Consider the following 22158-nt stretch of genomic DNA (forward strand, 5'->3'; position numbering starts at 1 on the left):
ATAAGGACACTATGAGCAGAAGGTAATTGAATCCTATCTCCGTTTAGAGTTTACCTAGTGATGTAATCCCGTTGTCCAGGGGATGTTTGCTGTGCGAGGGACATTAATCTGTAAAATAAGCCGTAAATAACCACTGAGCTGGGTGAAAAGGGGGAGGCGGGTGGGGGACATCACAGAACAACCGTGAAGATGGATACCAGTATCAATATTTCCCTTTAATCTGACAGTGAACACTAGAAACAGGACAGGTAAGCTGAATTAATAATTTCTTATTGGATAATTTATTTTAATTTTTTTTTCAGTTGATCTGAAGTTTCATCCCACTATAAGTGAATAACAATGAATTTGATTGGCCAGGAGTGTGTGCAGTGCCATAGACAAATGATTGGTCACTAATCCAGCAGTAGCAATGTGATGTAGCCGTGCTTTGTCTGCATGCGCTAAACTTATAACAAGCACTTGGATTCCATTTTACTGATGTGAGGTGTAAGAAAATAAAAGGGGGGGGGGGGTATTTTGTGGGCTAGGAGGTTGGTCGGTCTCTCATGCCTGTAATTCCACAATTTCCTCATGGTTGTTTTCAGATTATTTAAAATGACCGTCTCATACCTGTAAGTGGAAGGTGGATGTGTGAAAGTTGAGGTGAAAGGTAGGTGTGAAACTTGCCTGGTCAGTTGCCTCTATATTGGCTCATTCTTCGGTGCTTTGTTCCCATGACAGACTTGCCAGACACAGCTGGGCCTAGACAGCCCTGGTTTTGGCGGGAAAAGAACCAGATCCCCCTCGTCATCCAAACATCCGCTGTCTGTGTAAACTCAGCCCTGTTCATTCTGACAGCTGGTTGGGTTCATCTCTGTACGGGAGAGTCTGGCGTTTGACCTCTTCGCTAGGCAGGGATCTTGGGGAGCTTTTGTAGTGTTACTTTTTAAAGGAAAACTGAAGTGAGAAGGATATGGAGGCTGCCATATTTATTTCCTTTTAAACAATGCACATTGTTTGGCTGTCCTACTGATCCTCTGCCTCTAATACTTTCAGTCTTAAGGTGGCCATACACTGGTCGATTTGCCACCAGATTCGACCAACAGATAGATCCCTCTCTGATCGAATCTGATCAGAGAGGGATCGTATGGCCGCCTTTACTGCAAACAGATTGTGAATCGATTTCAGCCTGAAACCGATTCACCATCTGCTGAGCTGCCGCTGTCGCCTGAACCCCCCCCCCCCGCGCATACATTACCTGAAGCCTGGTCCCGGGCATCTTCTCCGCATCGGCTCACGGCGGGCATGTTCTCCGCATTACCTTCCGCATCACGGCATCCGCGTATAACTTTCTGTCACTCCAGTGTCGGCGGAAGTTCAAATAGAGCTTCCTCTATTTGTACTTCCGCTGTCACTGCAGTGACACAGGAAGTTATACACGGATGCTGGATGTCGTGATGGGGAGAAGATGCCAGCCGGGAGGTGATGTGGAAAAGATGCCAGGAGCCAGCTTCAGGTAATGTATACCTGTGTCAATCGTACGCCGCTAGCGATGCGCTCCCTACCCGCGGGCGATCGGTAATTTTCCGCATGGAGCGATCGACGGGATCGATCTATTTCGGGACGAAATAGATTGAAGTGTAGCGTGAACGATGTGACAGCAGATTCGATCCCAGTGATCGAATCTGCTGTCGATCGGCGGGTAATCGGCCTAGTGTATGGCCAGCTTAAGACCCTGAACAAGCATGCAGATCTGGTGTTTCTGGCAAAAATGTCAGGATTTTCCACATGCTTGTTTCGGGTGTGCGATTCAGTCACTACTGAAGCCAAAGATCAACAAGACTGCCAGGCAACCGGTATTGTTTAACCTCCCTGGCTCCCTCGGCTGCGTCCGCGGGAGGGATTTTTTTTTAAATTAAAAAAAAATGTTTTTTCTATTTGTTAGCTAGCACTAGGCTAGCTAACTATGTGTCCCAAGTCCCCCCGGCACCTCTCTGACACCTCCCCGATTGCCGCCGGCAATATTTACCCGTCCGCAATCCAGCGAGAGCCGCAGCTTCTCCAATGAGCTTCACTGTCGCTATGGCGACGATCGGACATGACGTCATCGATGTCATGCGCAGTCCCGATCCTCCCCATAGCGAAGCCTGGAGCTGATTGGGAGGCTGCGCCATCGCGGGATCCCTGGGGGGTACGTATACCGCCGGTGATTGGGGGCGATCGGTGGGGACCGGAGGGACTTTGGGCACATGGTTAGCTAGCGAGGTGCTAGCTTAACCAAACCATGTAATACACTTTTTATTAAAAAAATCCTCCCGGGGCCATGTGATCCCCTGCGGCAGCTAGCCCGACATTGTCGGGCTTACCGCCAGGGAGATTAAATTGGGATTATACTTACAAAACTAAAATGTCAGTAACTAGTTACATAAAAAAACATTTTGAAAGAATTCCCACACATTCCCTGTGTTTAAAAATCTTTATTTTCAGTACAAAGAGCAGTTAAGCTTGCTTATCTCTAGTCATTGGCAAATGCAATCATTGCTGGCTGCAGCTCTCTGAGGCAGGTGCCTTCGCTCTGCCCCCTCTTCTGCTGAAGTGACTCAGCGTTGCCAGGGCGATCTGTCTATTCAGCAGAGGGATTGGAGGCGGAGTGAAGACACATCCCTCAGAGAGCTTCAGCCAGCAATGATTACAAGGTTTGTTATTCTGGTAAGTGGGATGGGGAGATCACATAAAGATACTTTGGGAGGGGCAAAACTATTTGTTTTGGGCCTTCAGTTGCTGCATTTCTCTGCTGTGATGAGAAAATGAGGAGAGCTGAGCTTGGTGCCAGATTTGCACTTGCATTTGGGAGCGTTTCAGCAGTTTTGTGCCCCCCTAATTAGCAGCAGCACAAAGGCCTCTGCATTCATCTCCATCTCTCCCCAAAAGTAACAGGAACCCTTATAACCTTACATCAGCAATTTCATGCATTCTCTTTTGCCTGGTTTAATACCGTGGAGTGTTTGGCTTGTGTGATAACCCAGCATTATGTTTTGCCTCAGGTCTCTAAGATGCTTTTTGTAATTGATGATCTACTAACAGTCTTCCTGCCATTATATCACTGGAAGAAAGCCAATGAGGTAATGGAAGAATTTAATGTCTGGCTTCTGTCGTTACAGCCAGGCCACTGGTCCAGGCGTTACCGCTCAGGGCGACGGTCAATAGCGAGACAATCTTACCAAAGAAACCCACCGGCACTCTCCCGTCTCCATCGGGGACCAGGAAGGACATCGTTCCACTAGCATCCAAAAGGTAGGTGGGCCACCCACGCAAATGACACACTGCATAGAGGGCGGGGCTTCTGAGCTGCAGATATGACGAGATGCCCGCACATATCTGTTATGTCACATCCTGTCCTGCAGCACTGCTGTCTGTCTCACTCTGCATAGAGGGTGGGGCTTCTGAGCTGTAGCTCTGATGAGGTGTCTGCACATGTTACATCACATCCTCTCCTGCAGCACCACTATCTTTCTTACCCCGCATAGAGGGTGGGGCTTCTGAGCTGCAGCTCTGACGAGGTGCCTGCACATGTTACATCACATCCTCTCCTGCACACTGCTGTCTGTCTCACTCTGCATTGAGGGCGGGGCTTCTGAGCTGCAGCTATGATGAGGTGCCTGCACATATTTGTCACATCCTCCCCTGCAGCACTGCTATCTGACTTGCACTGCATAGAGGGCGGGGCTTTTGATCTGCATGTATGACAAGGTGCCTGCACATATCTGTTATACGTCACATCCTCTCTTGCAGCACCACTATCTGTCTCACTCTGCATAGAGGGCAGGGCTTCTGAGCTGCGGGTCTGACTAGGTGCCTGCACATAGCTGTCACGTCCTCTCCTGCAGCACCGCTATCTGTCTCACTCTGCATAGAGGGCGGGGCTTCTGAGCTGCGGGTCTGACGAGGTGCCTGCACATAGCTGTCACGTCCTCTCCTGCAGCACCGCTATCTGTCTCACTCTGCATAGAGGGCGGGGCTTCTGAGCTGCAGCTATGACTAGGTGCCTGCACGTTACATCACATCCTCTCCTGCAGCACTGCTGTCTGTCTCACTCTGCATAGAGGGCGGGGCTTCTGAGCTACAGCTATGACGAGGTGCCTGAACCTATCTGTCACATCCTCTCCTGCAGTACTGCTATCTGTCTTGCACTGCATAGGGGGCGGGGCTTTAAGCTAGTCATCCGGTTCCAGCTAACATATTGGAAAAATAAATAATTGTTTAAAGCGGACCCAAACCAAACATTTTTTTAATTCAAAATATTTAGTTGCACCACTCTGACACATACAAAGATAAATAAACACTCCTTTAAAGAGACACTGAAGCGAAAAAATTATATGATATAGTGAATTGGTTGTGTACTATGAATAATTACTAGAAGATTAGCAGCAAAGAAAATATTCTCATACTTTTATTTTCAGGTATATAGTGTTTTGTCTAACAATGCATTATTCTATAATATGTGCAGATTACACAACACTCAGCATTCAAAATGAGTCTTTCAGTGCAGTCTGTGAAGTAATGACCTCTCCTCTAACAGAGGAAAAGTAAATAGTCCAGGAACAGTTGAGATAATAAAAGTCAGATAACAGCCCTCTCCACGACTAACTTAGGGCTCTTTCACATCAGAGCTTGCGTTGGAGAACGCTCGAAGCATACGTTTTTGTTGTATGCGTTTTAATGTGTTTTGATATGCGTTGCACTGCAGTGAGTGTGCGTTTTTAATCCGTTTTCAATGCGTTACAGCACATAGGAAAACGCAGGTATTTTTTTTTTTCTTTTGGTTTTCAACATTCTACATTGTTCCTCTGTTGCATTCTGGGACTGATTGCCTGCGTTAACGGATTAAAAACGCGCATAGTGTGCGTTTTACATTGACTAACATTGTAACACATAAAGCTAGCGTCGGCCGAAAAACTGCGCCTGGGTGCAGTGTAACGCAACGCACAAAAAGGCTGCGTTATATGTGAAAGCTAACATGAAAGTCTATGGACTTTCATTTCACCTTGGGTAACGCAAACTTTACCCGTTGCGTTGAAACGCAGAAAATCTGCCCTAATGTGAAAGAGCCCTTAGTCGGAGAGCTTAATGGCTTGTTTGCATAGAGATAACAACTGGAGTTTCTCAACTCTTCCTGTACTGGAAACAATTACACTGATGTATCTGATTTTAATGTTTTATTTCTTAGCTGTGCTACGCATACAAATCATAATATCATCATTTTTTTTTTCGCTTCAGTGTCTCTTTAAGCCTATGAGCATTTCAGTGTATGATTTTCAACCTTCTCTTTTCATTACTAGGGTTATACAGGTGGCAGCCATTAGCATTCCTTCTTTGCTGGAGACCATCTACTAAACCAGTTTGTCGGATTCTCTCCCGGCAATATGAAAGGAAGGGAGGGGTTCCTCCAATAAATGTAAAATATTTTATATTTTTCATCATGCAGCTGAAAAAAGGCTGCTATTTATTATTATAATTTAGAAAATAGATTTTATTTCTGAAATCTTATTTTTAATTTGGGTCAACTTTAACTTCAATCAAAATGTTGAAAAATGAAAGTGTTCCAGAGATCAAGGTATAGTCGGAATAGATACTTACCCGGGGCTTCCTCCCACCCCATAAACACGTGCAAGTCCCACGCGTCCTCCCGCGGTCTGCCCATCAGCTGCAATCAGCCCCGGTAGTTGCTTCGGTCGCGTCAGTCTAGGTCTGCTGCACATGCGCGGACCTCCCGCCCATAAGCAGTAGACCCGGACTGACGTTACTGAGCCAGGTGCTGGCGCTGATCACGGCTGAACGGCTGACCGTGGAAGGGCGTCGTGGGCCTCGCACGTGTTTATGGGGTGGGAGGAAGCCCCGGGTAAGTATCTATTCCGACTATACCTTGATCTCTGGGTTCCTTTTAAAGGGCCTCCGAGTACCTCTCATGGGCATGCCTTTTAAGCCAGACAACTTCCAACAAAGTTGTGCTATGGCCCCTCTGGAGGAGACTCTTGCAATGGCCATGCGTGTCACTTCCTCTTCCTGCTTCATTCAGTGATGCACTTCTCTAGCAGAGAAGACCGGGGTGGCCCGGAAGTTATAACACAACCAAGATGGCAGCCGCGATTTTCAAATTGAAATCGGACGAAAACGATTAGTACGTTAAGTACTTTGCAGTACTGGTCGGAGACTTAAAGGCATGCCTATGAGAGGTGCTCGGAGTCCCTTTAAATAATACAATTTTTGGGGGTATCTTTCCTTCTAATTGGTCAATGTATTTTCTACTTACACAACTCTTGATGCTAATCTAGCAGTGTGTCTGTGTATTGTCAGTGGAGTGTGCGCCTGTGTCGTTATCGTTGTTGTGCGGTCTGATGTGTATTGGCAGCTGTGTTGGTCTCTGTATTGGCAGTGGGGTCTCTGTGTTACTGTTGCGGTCTGATGTGTATTGGCAGCTGTGTGGGTCTGTGTATTGGCAGTGGGGTCTCTGTGTCACTGTTGCGGTCTGATGTGTATTGGCAGCTGTGTTTGTCTGTGTCGGTATTGTTGTGTGTCTCTGTATTGGCAATGGAGTCTCTGTGTCGGTATTGTTGTTGTGCGGTCTGATGTGTATTGGCAGCTGTGTGGGTCTGTGTATTGGCAGTGGGGTCTCTGTGTCGGTATCGTTGTTGTGCGGTCTGTGTATTGGCAGCTGTGTTGGTCTGTGTATTGGCAGTGGGGTCTCTGTGTTACTGTTGCGGTCTGATGTGTATTGGCAGCTGTGTGGGTCTGTGTAGTCTCTGTCACTGTTGCGCTCTGATGTGTATGCGCTGATCTGTCTTTGCACTCATTTGCATTCTGCTTCTTTCCTGCATCATTCTGGCTCTAGCAAGTCTGTGCGTCTCGTCAATACATGTAAACTAACTAAAGCCACCAACAGGTAAATGCTTTTCACTACTTTACTCCATCCCAACTGTCTCTTCTAATGCTGGTCCCATTCTAATCCATTTTTCACAGCTTTTCCTGCTCTTTAAAGGAGTACCTAAGGTCAAAATGAGAGTGTCCTCATTAAGACACTGTCATTTTTAACTTGGGTACTCCTTATAGCAGACCTGAACTCTTGCACAGCACAAAATGAAAAGTCTTCATACCACATATAGCTGCTGAAGAAATTCACCACTCTGTGTTTTGTGTTTGTTAACCAGATCAATGAGTTTAATTAGTTCTTATAGCAGATATAATAGACAGCAGGAGCTCTGCCAAGGTAAACACTGAGGCTTAAAGGACAACCGAGGTGACATGTGACATGATGAGATAGACATGTATGTACAGTGACAGGCACACAAATAACTAGGCTGTGTTCCTTTTTTGTTATTTCTCTGCCTTGAAGAGTTAAACATCAGGTATGTGACGGGCTCTGTCTGGGGTGGAATCAGGACAGATCATAGCATACCCTCACTGATAAAGAATTACAGCTATAAACACTTTCCTGGCAGTAAATGGCTTCTGAGAGCAGGAAAGAGATTAAAAAAAAGTCAATAGTTATTAGATATTTAGCTCTTGCATACTTCAATGAATTTTTAATCGAGCCAAGACAATGAAACAGTAAAAAACGTTAAGTACATTTAAATATAGTATAAAACTGGGATATCTTAAAGAGGAACTGTAACGTCAAAACGTCCCCTGGGGGGTACTCACCTCAGGTGGGGGAAGCCTCCGGATCCTAATGAGGCTTCCCACGCCGTCCTCCGTCCCTCGGGGGTCTCGCTGCAGCCCTCAGTGCAGCGGCGACGTCAATATTTACCTTCCCGGCTCCTGCGCAGGCGCTCTGACGGCTGTCGGCTCCGAAGTAGGCGGAAATACCCAATCACCGTCGGGTCTGCTCTACTGCGCAGGCGCAAGTTTCCGGCGCCTGCGCAGTAGAGCAGACCCAACGGAGATCGGGTATTTCCGTCTATTTCTGAGCCGAAAGCAGCCACAGCGCCCCCGCTGGAGCCAGCAAAGGTAAATATTGAATCTACAGTCGGGTCTGTCGCCGGCTGTTCAGAGGGCTGCAGCAAGACCCCCGTGGGACAGAGGACGGCGTGGGAAGCCTCATTAGGATCCGGAGGCTTCCCCCACCCGAGGTGAGTACCCCCAGGGGATGTTTTTGATGTTGGAGTCTCTTTAAAAAAGGTCATTTTTAGGAGGAGGAGGATAGATACAATTGTTTATCTCATCAATTTACTTTCACATCGTCTGTCCTTTAAGGCTGGTACATACGTGCAAAGGACCAACCCGACGGCATGACCGACCGCATGAGCAAGCCATTGCACGACTTGTATTTTCCCCGCACCAACTGAAAGATAAACTTCTTTACATATTGCGCACGCGAGCAAACGACAGACTGCATGATATATATTCAAAACCAGTACAAGTCGTTCAAACCACATACACAAGCGGCCAACTGCACGATATCAGCCCGACAGTCATGGTTGAACCACCGGTTGGATCGGGAAAACCGCCTGATATCAGTCGCTCATCAAGTCATTTGTTACATGGTCACCCCCCCCCCCCCCCAACAGACTAAGTTTGGACGATAAATTTGCACCTGTGTACAAGCCTTTAAAGGGAACCTAAACTGAGTAGGATATGGATCTTTCCTTTTTAAAATAATACCGGTTGCCTGAATCGCCTGCTGATCCTGTGTCTCTAATACTTTTAGCCACAGCCCCTGAACAAGCATGCAGATCAGGTGCTCTGACTGAAGTCAGACTGGATTAGCTGCATGCTTGTTTCAGGGTGTGATTCAGCCACTACTGCAGCCAAAGAGATCAGCAGGACACCCAGACAACTGGTATTGTTTAAAAGGAAACATCCATATCTCTCACAGTTTAGGTTCCCTTTAAACCCTTTCAGTGCTCCCTGCAAAAGTGAAACCAAGTTAAAACTTCCTGTTTTTTTTTTGTTTGTTTTTTTAATTCGTTTTATAAATAGTAATAGACTTTTTTTTTCCCCTTATCAAGGTTATCCTGCTGTGGCTAATATTTTATCTACAAGGGTAAATCATTTTCAAGCATTCTTAAATGACATCTGAAGTAAGAGGTATACGGAGGCTGCCATATTTATTTCCTTTTAGGCAATACCAGTTGCCTGGCAATCCTGCTGATACTCTGCCTCTAATACTTTTAGCCATAGCCCCTGAACAAGCATGCACCAAATCAGGGGGATTAGTAGGGTTGCTAGGCAAGTGGTATTGTTTAAAAGGAAATAAATATGGCAGCCTCCATATCCCTCTCACTTTAGGTGCCCTTTAACATACATGGCGGAAAAAATAAATAAATCCCAGAAATGCAGCTGTTCATCCCCTGACAGCTCCTCCTTTGTCAACCAGGGTGCTGACCGATAGAAGGATCTCCATTTTCACCTGATCTCTCAACCCTGCCATGACACCCCAATCCTAAAACAGATCATTGTTGTCCATTAATAATAAGCACAATAAAGAAGAACAAGACCACCTTTTTTTTTTTTTTTTTTTTTTTAAACTTTATTCAAAAATGAAATCGATGAAAGGACCATAATGGATCCAGCATACGATTAAAGGGGCTCCGAGCTCTAAATGAAAACAAAATCGGTACTCACCTTGGGCTTTCTGCAGCCCAGTGTAGGTCGGGAGGTCTCTCGGCGTCCATCTGGCTCTTCTCCCAGGGCCTGGCCAGAAATGGCTTCCCGGCGACACTGGGACCAAGTGTCGGGCCCCTTCTTTCTGAAACGTCACGTCTGTTGTCACCACACCAGCCGCCACTCGTCATCACGGTGGTGTGACAGTACTGCACATGTGCGGTTTAATCGCGCATTCGCAGTACTGTCACGTCAGCCGCCGTAATGACGCAAGGCGGCATCACGGCGTGGTGACAACAGACGTGACGTTTCAGGAAGATGGAGCCCGACACACGGTCTCGGTGTCGCCGGGGAGCCATTTCTGGCCAGGCCCTGTGAAAAGAGGCAGATGGATGCCGTGGGACCTCCCGACCTACGCTGGGCTGCAGAAAGCCCCAGGTGAGTACCATTTTCGTTTTCATGTAGAGCTCGGAGTCCCTTTTAACATCCAATATTAGAATTTCCATTGTTCCCACAGTGAGATTGTGTTTGTGCTGTCCTGAGAGCTCGCAGGGGATAAACAAACTCGGGAAGGATGCTGCGTGCAATGTGTTACTAAAAGACAAATCGCTCTAGCAGAAAAGAGGCACTTTGATAATCATTATAATCCCGGTACCCTTGTAATCAGAGGTGTGCAGAGAATTGGGGTTGGTGAACAGTGATTGCTGCTGCCCATGGCTGCTAAGTTCAGGGTCAGGGCCACCTTCAGGGCATCACAGGGGGCGCTGCTGTATGGGGCCCAAGTGAATCCGGGGCCCATTAACCAGTTCACCCCCAAAGGGTTTTTACCCTAACGGACCAGAGCAATTTTCACCTGTCAGTGCTCCTTCATTTTATTCCCTAATAACTTTATTACTACTTATCACAAGAAAATGATCTATACCTCGTTTTTTTCGCCACCAATTAGGCTTTCTGTGGGTAGTACATTTTGCTAAGAATTATTTTATTCTAAATGTGTTTCTTCACTCTTCCCCAATCACTCAACGCGGAAACCCGGTGAAAACGGCGGCGGTTGCGGCGTGCACACGTGCGGAGCAGCGGCGGAAAACGCGCAACGCATGTTGCCATTAACAGGGTAATGCATGACGTTTTAATATGTTACAGTGCCGTTAAATGGTTAACAAACAGTGCCACACATGGGCCCCAGCTGCAGTCTGTGTCTGTCCCTGGCTCCAGGAGTTACCTTAGTTCAGTTAGTGATTAAAGGAGCACCATCGCGAAAAAAGTAGGCAGTTAAAATCTGTCAGAACCGACGGGTTTTGGGCCAGCCCATCTCCTCATGGGGGATTCTCAGCGTTTTCTTTGTTTTCAACAGCATTTCCTGAACAGCAGTTTCGAAGTCTGACAAAATAGTGTGCAAGTGTTTAGGGAGGCTGGCTGGTATCTTACTATTTTGGCAGTTAAACTGCTAATCAGGAAATGCTGTTGAACACAAAGAAAAGGTAATTTATAGTAAAGGACTTTAGAAAAAACACGGAGGTAAAGTGCAGTTTGGCAAAAACTTTGTAGAAAAAACTTTATTGCTAGGCTGGAGCGTCGCTCCTCTATAACGCCGTGGAATATTCCCTATGTGCATCTGCTTGGTTCAGATGCCTGTGTCTACTTTTTATAAATTTCTGGCCCTGCGCTGATCCTCTTTATTATACAGATATTTGTATTGCGGCCTGATGAAGGGCAAATTTATGATATAAGGAGCCCGAAACGAACATGTGTCGTTGCCTATAAGATACAAAAATTTCCTCCAATATTAAATCAAGCCAGAATACAACACTTACTTATCGGCTTCAATTATTCATGCCTTATAGCAGTGATTTAACCATATGAAGACCTATGATATGTGTGGAAATTGAAAAAGCTTTTAAATCTTTGCTGATTTTTTGAAAAAAGGACGTTACCCATTATATATATATCTAGTTGTTTGAACACAAAGAAAACCCTGAGAATCCCCCATGAGGAGATGGACTGGCCCAAAGCCTGTCGGTTGTGTCAGATTTTAACTGCTTACTTTTTTTCACGATAGTGGTCCTTTTTAAAGGGGAATGTCAGCCTAAACAAACATACTGTCATTAATTAGTTATGGTAATTAAAGTAGGTAGGTAATATAATCTCTTACCCACACTGTTTTAAAAGAACAGGCAAATGTTTGTGATTTCCCGGGGGCAGCCATTTTTTTGGTTGAAAGTAGGTGACAGGGAGCATGAGACACAGTTCCAGATGTGTCCTGTGTCCTGAGCACCTCTCCCAGTTGCGCATGCTAGGCTTCAAATCTCAAATTCACAAATAAAAATAACAAAATTGCACCAAAACAGCAGAAGGAGAACATCAGAAATCCCATCATGCTTTGCACAGCATTAGGGGAAAAATGTCCGGGCAGTTTTCTTCTGTGCAGCTAAAAATGAGGCTTTGGTAAAAAAAAACAAAGTTCTGATGCTGTGAAACTGTTAAAGAAACACCAAGCCTTTTCAGTTCTGCTGAGATTTTTTGTCTGGAGGTTCACTTTAAAGTAAGCCTGAGATGAATGGGAGAAAAGGATTTTTACTTACCTGGGGCTCCTTCCATCCCTGTGTAGTCCACCAGCTCCCTCAATACCCTTCCAGACCAATCCGTTGTGCTCCTGTGAAGACCACACAATCCAGCTGGGTTGCCGGGGCACAGCACATGCATTGTTCTGGGCCGTGTGCCTCTTCCATCGTACTCCCGTAGCTGGGGGCGTTCTGCACAAGCGCAGTTACACTCTAAATGACAGAACACACACACTGCTCTCCCAGCCATGGGAGTGCATGAAGAATACACAGACGTTAGTGTCTTCAGGCCTTCAAAGATTGTGATTTGCCATGTGGGGGAGGAGGGGAGTGAGGGGGGCCCAGTAGGTTTTCACTGTATGGGGCCCAAAAATTTCTGATGGCAGCTCTGGTCAGGATCCACATTAACCTCTTCTAAGCACCGAGACCAGTGATCTCTATGTTCAGACCTGTTACTGGAGGAGGCAGTGAGCACTTCTGAGTCCTCCTGTTATGTCTATTGTCTGTGGCACAGTGTTGTGTATTGTTTTCTGTGCGTTATACTCTGCCACTCTCCTCATATCGCTGTCCTCGTCTCGCTGCCTTACAGTAATGTCAAAAGAACCAACTCAACCGAACGCATCTCTCCCGGGGCCCGAAGGGACAGCGCCGGGGATCCCAAAGGTAGCCGAAATCGAGCCGGATCCACCAGCAGCTCGTCCAGTGGAAAGAAGAACAGCGAGAGGTAAGGAATGACTTCAAGAGAACCCGAGGTGGGTTTGAAGAATATTATCTGCATACAGAGGCTGGATCTGCCTATACAGCCCAGCCTCTGTTGCTATCCCAAACCCCCCTAAGGTCCCCCTGCACTCTGCAATCCCTGATAAATCACAGCCGTGCTGCTGACAAACAGCTTGTCAGAGCTGGCTGTGTTTATCTCTATAGTGTCAGTCTGCTGCTCTCCCCGCCTCCTGCAGAACTCCGGTCCCCTCCTGCATCCCTTCCCTCCCTGCTGATTGGAGGGAAGGGACGGGGGCAGGGACCGGAGCTATGCAGGAGGCGGGGGAGCAGCCGAGACTGACACTATAGATGTAAACACAGCCTCACAGCACGGCTGTGATTTATGGGGGATTGCAGAGTGCAGGGGGACCTTAGGGGGGTTTGGGATAGCAACAGAGGCTGGGCTGTATAGGCAGATCCAGCCTCTGTATGCAGATAACATTCTTTAAACACACCTTGGGTTCTCTTTCAGTGCTGCTAGCCTGTAATTTTATATTTATCCAGGCAATCTTCTCTATTCCCCCTGTAAGTGGAATCAAACTCGAAATTTCATCTATGCTCTGAAACATTAAACATGGCATAAAACTAATAGAAAAAAGATGACTGGTATAAAGTCACTGGAAGAGTTAATAACAATGTTCTGCTTCACTTTTCTGCCACCCATTAGATCCAGGGGAAGCTGGTCTGCTTTGTGTGATCTGCAAATTCTAAAGCCATGACGTGTAAGAGGACCGATCTATCTGGCAACAGTGTGGGGGGGTCTGGGGGAGGTGCAACACATGATGGAGCAGTTTTCAGCGGGTGTGGTGGGTGGGGAGAACAATGCACTCTGGGATCGCTTGTGTGTCCGGGTTCTCTTGTACACTCGATTCTTGGCCACCACAGCAAAGTTTAATCTAGCATGTGTCTGTAGCTGAAGTGCAACACAAACAGTTTTCTTCTGAGATGGCAATGTTCTCAATTGGCCTCCCAGTAACTTTATACCAGTCTATTAGCTTTGTGCTGTGTTTAAAGTTTTAGAGCAGAGATGAGATTTGAGTTTTTATAACTATCCTTTTTTAACAACTTTTATCATTTTAAAAATCCCCCAGAACCACCTTACAAAGTTCCTGTAGGAACACATGGGCTGGGGGTGGGTCCCTACATCATTACACTTTCCTGACTACCTGTAGAGCCCTTACATAGTCAGATTTGGCGTTGTTGAGATATTGTTACTCCCCACCTCTTCGATTCAATTCCACTTGCCAGTAGTAGCTGCTACACACACGCGCGCACACACTCACACACTTGAAAATTAAAAAAAAGTGTTTCAGGTCAGATTAAGAGTTTCGGATGTAGGTAAGGTCATTTCCAGGATTTGCAGAACACAGGGTGATTCAGGGGACAAGATGGCTGCTCCCCTGACTCGGGGACAAGATGGCTGCCCCCCTGGCTTGGGGCCAAGATGGCTTCTCCCCTGACTCGGGACAAGATGGCTGCTCCCCTGACTCGGGGACAAGATGGCTGCTCCCCTGACTGAGAGACAAGATGGCTGCCCCCCTGACTCGGGGACAAGATGGCTGCCCCCCTGACTCGGGGACAAGATAGCTGCCCCCCTGACTCGGGGACAAGATGGCTGCTCCCCTGACTCGGGGACAAGATGGCTGCTCCCCTGACTAAGAAACAAGATGGCTGCTTCCCTGACTGAGAGACAAGATGGCTGCTCCCCTGACTGAGAGACAAGATAGCTGCCCCCTGACTCTGGGACAAGATGGCTGCCATCTGGACATGACACGGTGTTGTGCTTTATAAAACGATATTTCAATATGAAGCGCATGGCAGAGATGAGATCAGGTTTACTTTAGTGGGTCTCCGGTTTGTGGAAGGGGACACGCTGCAGCCAAGGAGCAGTTCCTGCTGGGAATCCCGCACTGTGCGCCTCACACATCCCCACGTCTGTGTGTGACGGTTCAGAACTGATGATATGAGCCACATGTTCAGTCACTCTATAGCTGGCGGAGATTGTACGCAGCTTACTTATGAAGCCGGTCTAGCCAGACTGAAATGTATTTTTAGTCTGGAATTCTGCTGTTTCCTGTCAGGGAATTTCCCCGTCTAACTGAAGGAAGGTTTAAATAACATCCGTAAGTTTTCTGCTGCATCTTCCTTATCTGGGACACTCAGTGTATGCAGAGTTCTGTAACCAGGAAGTCTGCAGTGTATATTGTGTCCTGTAACCAGGAAGTCTGCAGTGTATACAATGTCCTGTAACCAGAAAGTGTGCAGTGTATACAGTGTCCTGTAACCAGGAAGTCTGCAGTGTATACAGTGTCCTGTAACCAGGAAGTCTGCAGTGTATATTGTGTCCTGTAACCAGGAAGTCTGCAGTGTATACAGTGTCCTGTAACCAGAAAGTGTGCAGTGTATACAGGGTCCTGTAACCAGGAAGTCTGCAGTGTATATTGTGTCCTGTAAGCAGGAAGTCTGCAGTGTATACATTGTCCTGTAACCAGGAAGTCTGCAGTGTATAGTGTCCTGTAACCAGGAAGTATGCAGTGTATACAGTGTCCTGTAACCAGGAAGTCTGCAGTGTATACAGTGTCCTGTAACCAGGAAGTCTGCAGTGTATATTGTGTCCTGTAAGCAGGAAGTCTGCAGTGTATACATTGTCCTGTAACCAGGAAGTCTGCAGTGTATAGTGTCCTGTAACCAGGAAGTATGCAGTGTATACAGTGTCCTGTAACCAGGAAGTCTGCAGTGTATACAGTGTCCTGTAACCAGAAAGTGTGCAGTGTATACAGTGTCCTGTAACCAGGAGGTGTGCAGTGTATACAGCGTCCTGTAACCAGGAGGTGTGCAGTGTATACAGCGTCCTGTAACCAGGTAGTCTGCAGTGTATACAGCGTCCTGTAACCAGGAAGTCTGCAGTGTATACAGTGTCCTGTAACCAGGAAGTCTGCAGTGTATACAGTGTCCTGTAACCAGGAGGTGTGCAGTGTATACAGTGTCCTGTAACCAGGAAGTGTGCAGTGTATACAGCGTCCTGTAACCAGGAGGTGTGCAGTGTATACAGCGTCCTGTAACCAGGTAGTCTGCAGTGTATACAGCGTCCTGTAACCAGGAGGTCTGCAGTGTATACAGTGTCCTGTAACCAGGAAGTCTGCAGTGTATACAGTGTCCTGTAACCAGGAGGTGTGCAGTGTATACAGCGTCCTGTAACCAGGTAGTCTGCAGTGTATACAGCGTCCTGTAACCAGGAGGTGTGCAGTGTATACAGTGTCCTGTAACCAGGAAGTCTGCAGTGTATACAGCGTCCTGTAACCAGGAAGTCTGCAGTGTATATTGTGTCCTGTAACCAGGAAGTCTGCAGTGTATATTGTGTCCTGTAAGCAGGAAGTCTGCAGTGTATATAGTGTCCTGTAACCAGGAAGTGTGCAGTGTATACATTGTCCTGTAACCAGGAAGTCTGCAGTGTATAGTGTCCTGTAACCAGGAAGTATGCAGTGTATACAGTGTCCTGTAACCAGGAAGTCTGCAGTGTAGGGTATGCAGTTCTGGGGCTCCATTCTAGCGCTAGTTGTACTCACACTGTCCTTGCCTACTTGCCTCACCATCACTTGGAACCTGAGGTAAGGGTGATAGAGGCTGTCATATGTATTTCCTTTTAAACAATGCAAGTTACCTGGCTGTTCTCCTAATCCTAACAGTCTCTAACAGTGCCCATTTGTAATGCGATATTGCGGGCCGATCGACCTTCCAGCTTGATAATCAACATGCCTCCTAACTGATCTTTTAATTAATGTGCGGATGAAATCGGTTGGGAAGATCGCTCGGATATGCTGCAAAATTTGTCGCAAAAAATTGTTCAGGTTCGCAGAGAAAATTGCATTAGATATCTTGACAATTTACGGATTCCTACCCAGTGTCACCCCCCCCCCCCCCCTTCCCGGCCCTTGTAAAGTACCCTCTCCCCCCTCCAAGTGTAAAGTGTCTGGCATCACCATGAGCCGGGACCACATGACACTGGCTCATGTGTGACAACACTGGAGGGGGCCGGGAGCTGTGCTGGTGGACAAGTGAGACTTTAAAACACTTCACACGGGAACAAGACAATTTACACATTTCGGGGTGGTTTCACAGGCAACAGGAAGGACAGTGTGTGGGAAGGCAATATCTATTGGTCGATCTAGCCGTATGTCAAGTGATGCATGGCCAGCGTTAAAGGATACACAAAGTGACTTGATGACATAGACGTGTACGATGTACAGTGGCTGGCACACAGATAACTAGGCTGTGTTCCTTTTTTTTTCTTTCTCTGACTGAAAGAGTTAATCAGGAATACAAGTGCCAGTTTCTGCCCGGGTGAGGACCTGTCCGGACTATAGCAGAACACTCACTGATAAGGAGTTACAGCCATAAAACACTTTCTGGGTAGAAAATGGCGTTTGAGAGCAGGAAAGAGATGACTGGTATTGTTTAATAGGAAATAAATAAGGCCGCCTCCATATTTTTCTCACTTCAGGTGAAGCAATACCATGTATCTGTAACGATTAGGTGTTTCCCGTGTTTATGTCAGATAATGGAAATATGACAGATCTGTACGTTTGTAACAGAATGTTTTCCTGTTTTTCAGCAAACCAAGGGAGCCGATGTTCAGCGCCGGTGAGTACCCATCTGCCTTCACTCTCTCTGCTTCCCATTTATCGGGACGTGTTAATCAAACCTGAATTTACCCCCCCCAAAAAACAGAAACTTAGATACTTACAGAGAAGGCGATGGATGCCATAGATCATAGTCTTCTCTCCGTATCCTTATCCTCGTTCCTCCACTGACCCCTTCATTCGATTCAATCTTTTTGGTCGAATAAACAGGAAAATCGAACATTTCTATTGTACCGTGTATGGGCACCATAAGGATCCTTACGGGCAACACTTATGGAGGTTGTGAACCTTTCTGTTATAGCGACCAATCAGATTCTCCTTTTTACTGTTTGCTCTGCTGATTAGAAGGTGATAGAACGAATCTGAGTGGTTGCTTTGGTAACCAGACTCTTCTCTCTGAGCAGGAAGTAGCTCTGTAACGCTCGGTAACTCTCGTTATACGTCAGTCAGGTCAGTGGAGAGTTCATTTGGAATTGGTGAATAGAAGTTACTGCAGTTTGGGCTGATCTTTCCTCTCCCTGAATTCTCTCTTCAGAGTTCAATTCTCTCGCCTCTTTTAGACTCTCACACTTCTAGATGGACCAGGGCCACAGAACTGTGGAGAGTGCTGGCAGAACATCTGAGGAATGACTGTTATTTTTGTCCAAAGTGGGGGGAATACAGGGGCTGTGAGGATGTAATGTATGGGAATTCAGCACAGCAGGACGGCGTACCCCGGACAGAAGGGGCGTATGAGTGAGCGGGCTACTGGCAGATAAAATTTAAAAAAAAGTTTAGTTGGCCATACATCTGTCGACTTGGCGGCTGATCGAACATCCAGTTCGATAAATATTATCGATTTGGATGCAAATAGGTGCCGCCACAAGCATGCCCAGTTGATTATTCGCCAGGCCAAAATTGGTCCAATGTGTTGATCGGTCATGCTGGGAAAATCTCGGGCCGACGCGGTCAATCGGCTGCAAGGCAGTTAGGGCATGCAATAACATGGGCGGAAACCCCTGGCCGCGTGCCCCCAAATGATTTGTGTGCCCCCCCCCCATATCTGTGTATTTATGCTTTACCCGTCACATCATCCCGGAGTATCCGCACTGTATTTGGGGATATGGGGACGCTCCACTGATAGTGGGGGTCTGGGGAGGATGTGGGTATGTTCCACTTGGGATGGGGGTCTTTTGTGACCTGAGCGGGCGGATGAGGGAGGGTTTCTTGCCTGGTTTCCGTCTTCTTCTCCTATTGCCTCCCATGTCATGTCATGTGATTACCAAATTTCCTCCTTCCTAGTTGGAGGACGTATGGTAGCCATGTGACACGATATGAGACGCAAGAAGGAAGATAGAAGCCTGGTAAGAAACCCTCCCTCCCTCACCCGCCTGCTCAGGTGCACGGATCGAAGTGAAAACTGATCCGATCAACCAGTGATCATATCCGTTTTCATGGATCCTTTAGCCTGTTTGAACGAAGCCTTTAAAGAAAGCCTGTAATGAAGAAAACCTCCCCTGGGGGGTACTCACCTCGGGTGGGGGAAGCCTCCGGATCCTATTGAGGCTCCCCCCGTCCTCCTCTGTCCCACGGCGGCTGCAAAAATCCTCCCGGAACGGCGGTAATGTAAATATTTTCCTTCCCCGGCTCCAGCGCAGGCGCAGTATCGGCTCTCCGCACGGGGATAGGCGAAAATAGCTAATCGTTGTCAGGCCGCTCTACTGCGCAGGCGCAAGTCTTCTGCGCATGCGCAGTAGAGCGGACCCGACGGAGATCGGCTATTTTCTCCTATCTCCATCAGAAGAGCCGCAACAGCGCCCCCGCTGGAGCCAGGAGAGGTAAATCGGCGCTTGTCAGGCTTGTCGAGGGACGATTGCCGGACACTTCGGGGGAGCCAGCGCTGGACTGCCTGCAGCTACAGGGATAGGGGAAGCCTCATTGGAACCCTGAGGCTCCCCCCTACCAAGGTGAGTACCCCCCAGGGGAACTTTTTTTTTTTTTTTTTTTTTTTATTAGTCTCTTTAAAGCAAACCTGAAGTGAAAATAAACTGATGAGGTAATGAATTTTATGTTTAGTACAGCTAAGAAATAGAACATTAGTAGTAGCAAAGAAAAAAGTCTCATATCGTTCCAGTACAGGAAGAGTTAAAGGGAGAGGAGCCAGCACCACGTCGGGGGACCTCCCGACCTACGGTGGGCTGCAGAAAGCCCCAGGTAAGTACCAATTTCCTTTATTTTTTGAGCTCGGAGTCCCTTCGCCCTATCTGGACGGATATATCCGTCCAGATGGGCACTGCTGCTGCAGCCGTGTGGTGCGCGCGATCGGGCCGAATATAATTCCCATTCACCGATCTAAGTCTCCGGCAGAAATGCCGACGCTTTCTCATCAGGGAGCGCTGTATTTCTGCCCCCAGGAAACATCACCTTCTTCTTATAGTTCCTAGATGCGAGATCGTTCGCATCTAGGAATTTTTTGAATTGGCAGGCCATTTGAGCACAGTAATACCATGGTCAGTAAACCATTTACCAGTGGTTTTGGCACTGTGAGCAGGTGCCAGGTCGTGCTGAAAAATGAAATCTTCATCTCCATAAAGCTTTTCAGCAGATGGAAGCATGAAGTGCTCCAAAATCTCCTGATAGCTAGCTGCATTGACCATGCCCCTGATAAAACACAGTGGACCAACACCAGTAGCTGACATGGCACCCCAGACCATCACTGACTGTGGGTACTTGACACTTGACTTCAGGCATTTTGGCATTTCCCTCTTCCCAGTCTTCCTCCAGACTCGGGCACCTTGATTTCCGAATGACATGTAAAAGTTGCTTTAATCTGAAAAAAGTACTTTGGACCACTGAACAACACTCCAGTGCTGCTTCTCTGTAGCCCAGGTCAGGCGCTTCTGCCGCTTTTTCTGGTTCAAAAGTCGGTTCATGCTTCCATCAGCTGAAAAGCTTTATGGAGATGAAGATTTCATTTTCAGCACAACCTGGCACCTGCTCACAGTGCCAAAACCACTGGTAAATGGTTTACTGACCATGGTATTACTGTGCTCAATTGGCCTGCCAACTCTCCTGACCTGAACCCCATAGAGAATCTGTGGGATATTGTGAAGAGAAAGTTGAGAGACGCAAGACCCAACACTCTGGATGAGCTTAAGGCCGCTTTCGAAGCATCCTGGGCCTCCATAACACCTGAGCAGTGCCACAGACTGATTGCCTCCATGCCACGCCGCATTGAAGCAGTCATTTCTGCAAAAGGATTCCCGACCAAGTATTGAGTGCATAACTGAACATAATTATTTGAAGGTTGACTTTTTTTGTTTTAAAAACACTTTTCTTTTATTGGTCGGATGAAATATGCTAATTTTTTGAGATAGGAAATTTGGGTTTTCATGAGCTGTATGCCAAAATCATCAATATTAAAACAATAAAAGGCTTGAACTACTTCAGTTGTGTGTATTTGAATCTAAAATATATGAAAGTCTAATGTTTATCAGTACATTAAAGAAAATAATGAACTTTATCACAATATGCTAATTTTTTTTAGAAGATCCTGTACATGTCAAGAGAGTATCTTATTAATTTTTTTTTTTAAATTATAAGCTTATAAATAGTGATGGACGCAAATTGAAAAAATGCACCTTTATTTCTAAATAAAATATCGGCACCATAAATTGTGATAGGGACGTAATTTAAACGGTGTAATAAGCGGGACAAATGGGCACATAAAATGCATGGGTTTTAATTACTGTAGCATGTATTAATTTTAAACTATAATGGCCAAAAACTGAGGAATACTGATTTTTTTCCATTTCTATCTTAATCTTCCTGTTAAAATGCATTTACAGTAAAGTGGCTCTTAGCAAAATGTACTACCCAAAGAAAGCCTAATTAGTAGCGGAAAAAACAAGCTATAGATCAATTAATTGTGATAAGTAACAATAAAGTTATTGGCGAATGAATGGGAGGTGAACATTGCTCGGATGCTTAAGATTTTCGACGCTGTAGGCTGAAGTGGTTAAAACCTGAAACAAGGAGAATGTTACTTTAAAACGGACCTGAACTCAGAACTTCCTCTCTGCTCTAAAAGATAAGCCACAGCATAATAACCTTTAAAGAAAAACATTTCTTTGTTACAGCTGATAGAAATCCTGCAATAAATCTGCAGTAGGTCTGCTTCCTGCTTTCATGAAAGCAGACATAGGGTTAACCTCCTGTGTTTACAAATTCGCCGCTCTGCCGAGGCAGCCAGCTGACACAGCTGAGAGGTCAAATTGCAGTGGTGATTCGTCACAGATGAGGGGGAATCCGTTCAGGTCCACTTTAAGCCTTGAACATGCGGATCTCCTTACTGCAGTGCTCACTACGGAATTAGCATTGCGAGCAAATAAGCGGTTTTATTTACATAAGTTTTGAATGGGCCTCTGTTAAGTCTGGATTTGAAAAAAAAAAAAAAAAAAATTAGAAGGGCTGAATGTTTGGTATCCATAGCAACCAAACACCCCTCCCCCATAAACTCATCTTTATCCTATAAAATGGATATGCTGCAGAGAAATTCAGATTTATTTCATAATACTTGGCAGCGCTGTCTGTACGTGGCTTGTCGGGAATTTAGAGCTGAGCTGAGGAGGCTGAAGGCC

The 22158-nt window shown here is 46.5% G+C and overlaps 1 protein-coding gene across 9 annotated transcripts in view; it reads left to right on the forward strand.

The window, feature by feature from the left end:
• EML1 (EMAP like 1) overlaps positions 1–22158 on the forward strand; it is a 190830-nt gene that overhangs the window by 86572 nt on the left and 82100 nt on the right. For 6 of the 9 annotated variants that reach the window (XM_068254678.1, XM_068254672.1, XM_068254673.1 and 3 more), the window contains 4 exons: positions 3141–3273; positions 6869–6919; positions 12730–12864; positions 17512–17540. In XM_068254678.1, coding sequence (XP_068110779.1) covers positions 3141–3273; positions 6869–6919; positions 12730–12864; positions 17512–17540 — 348 coding nt within the window. The remainder of the gene's footprint in view (positions 1–3140; positions 3274–6868; positions 6920–12729; positions 12865–17511; positions 17541–22158) is intronic. The other 3 variants (XM_068254675.1, XM_068254677.1, XM_068254679.1) reach the window with 1 other exon arrangement.

The sequence above is a fragment of the Hyperolius riggenbachi genome, chromosome 9 (genome assembly GCF_040937935.1).
Source record: "Hyperolius riggenbachi isolate aHypRig1 chromosome 9, aHypRig1.pri, whole genome shotgun sequence".
In the NCBI taxonomy this organism is placed as follows: domain Eukaryota; kingdom Metazoa; phylum Chordata; class Amphibia; order Anura; family Hyperoliidae; genus Hyperolius; species Hyperolius riggenbachi.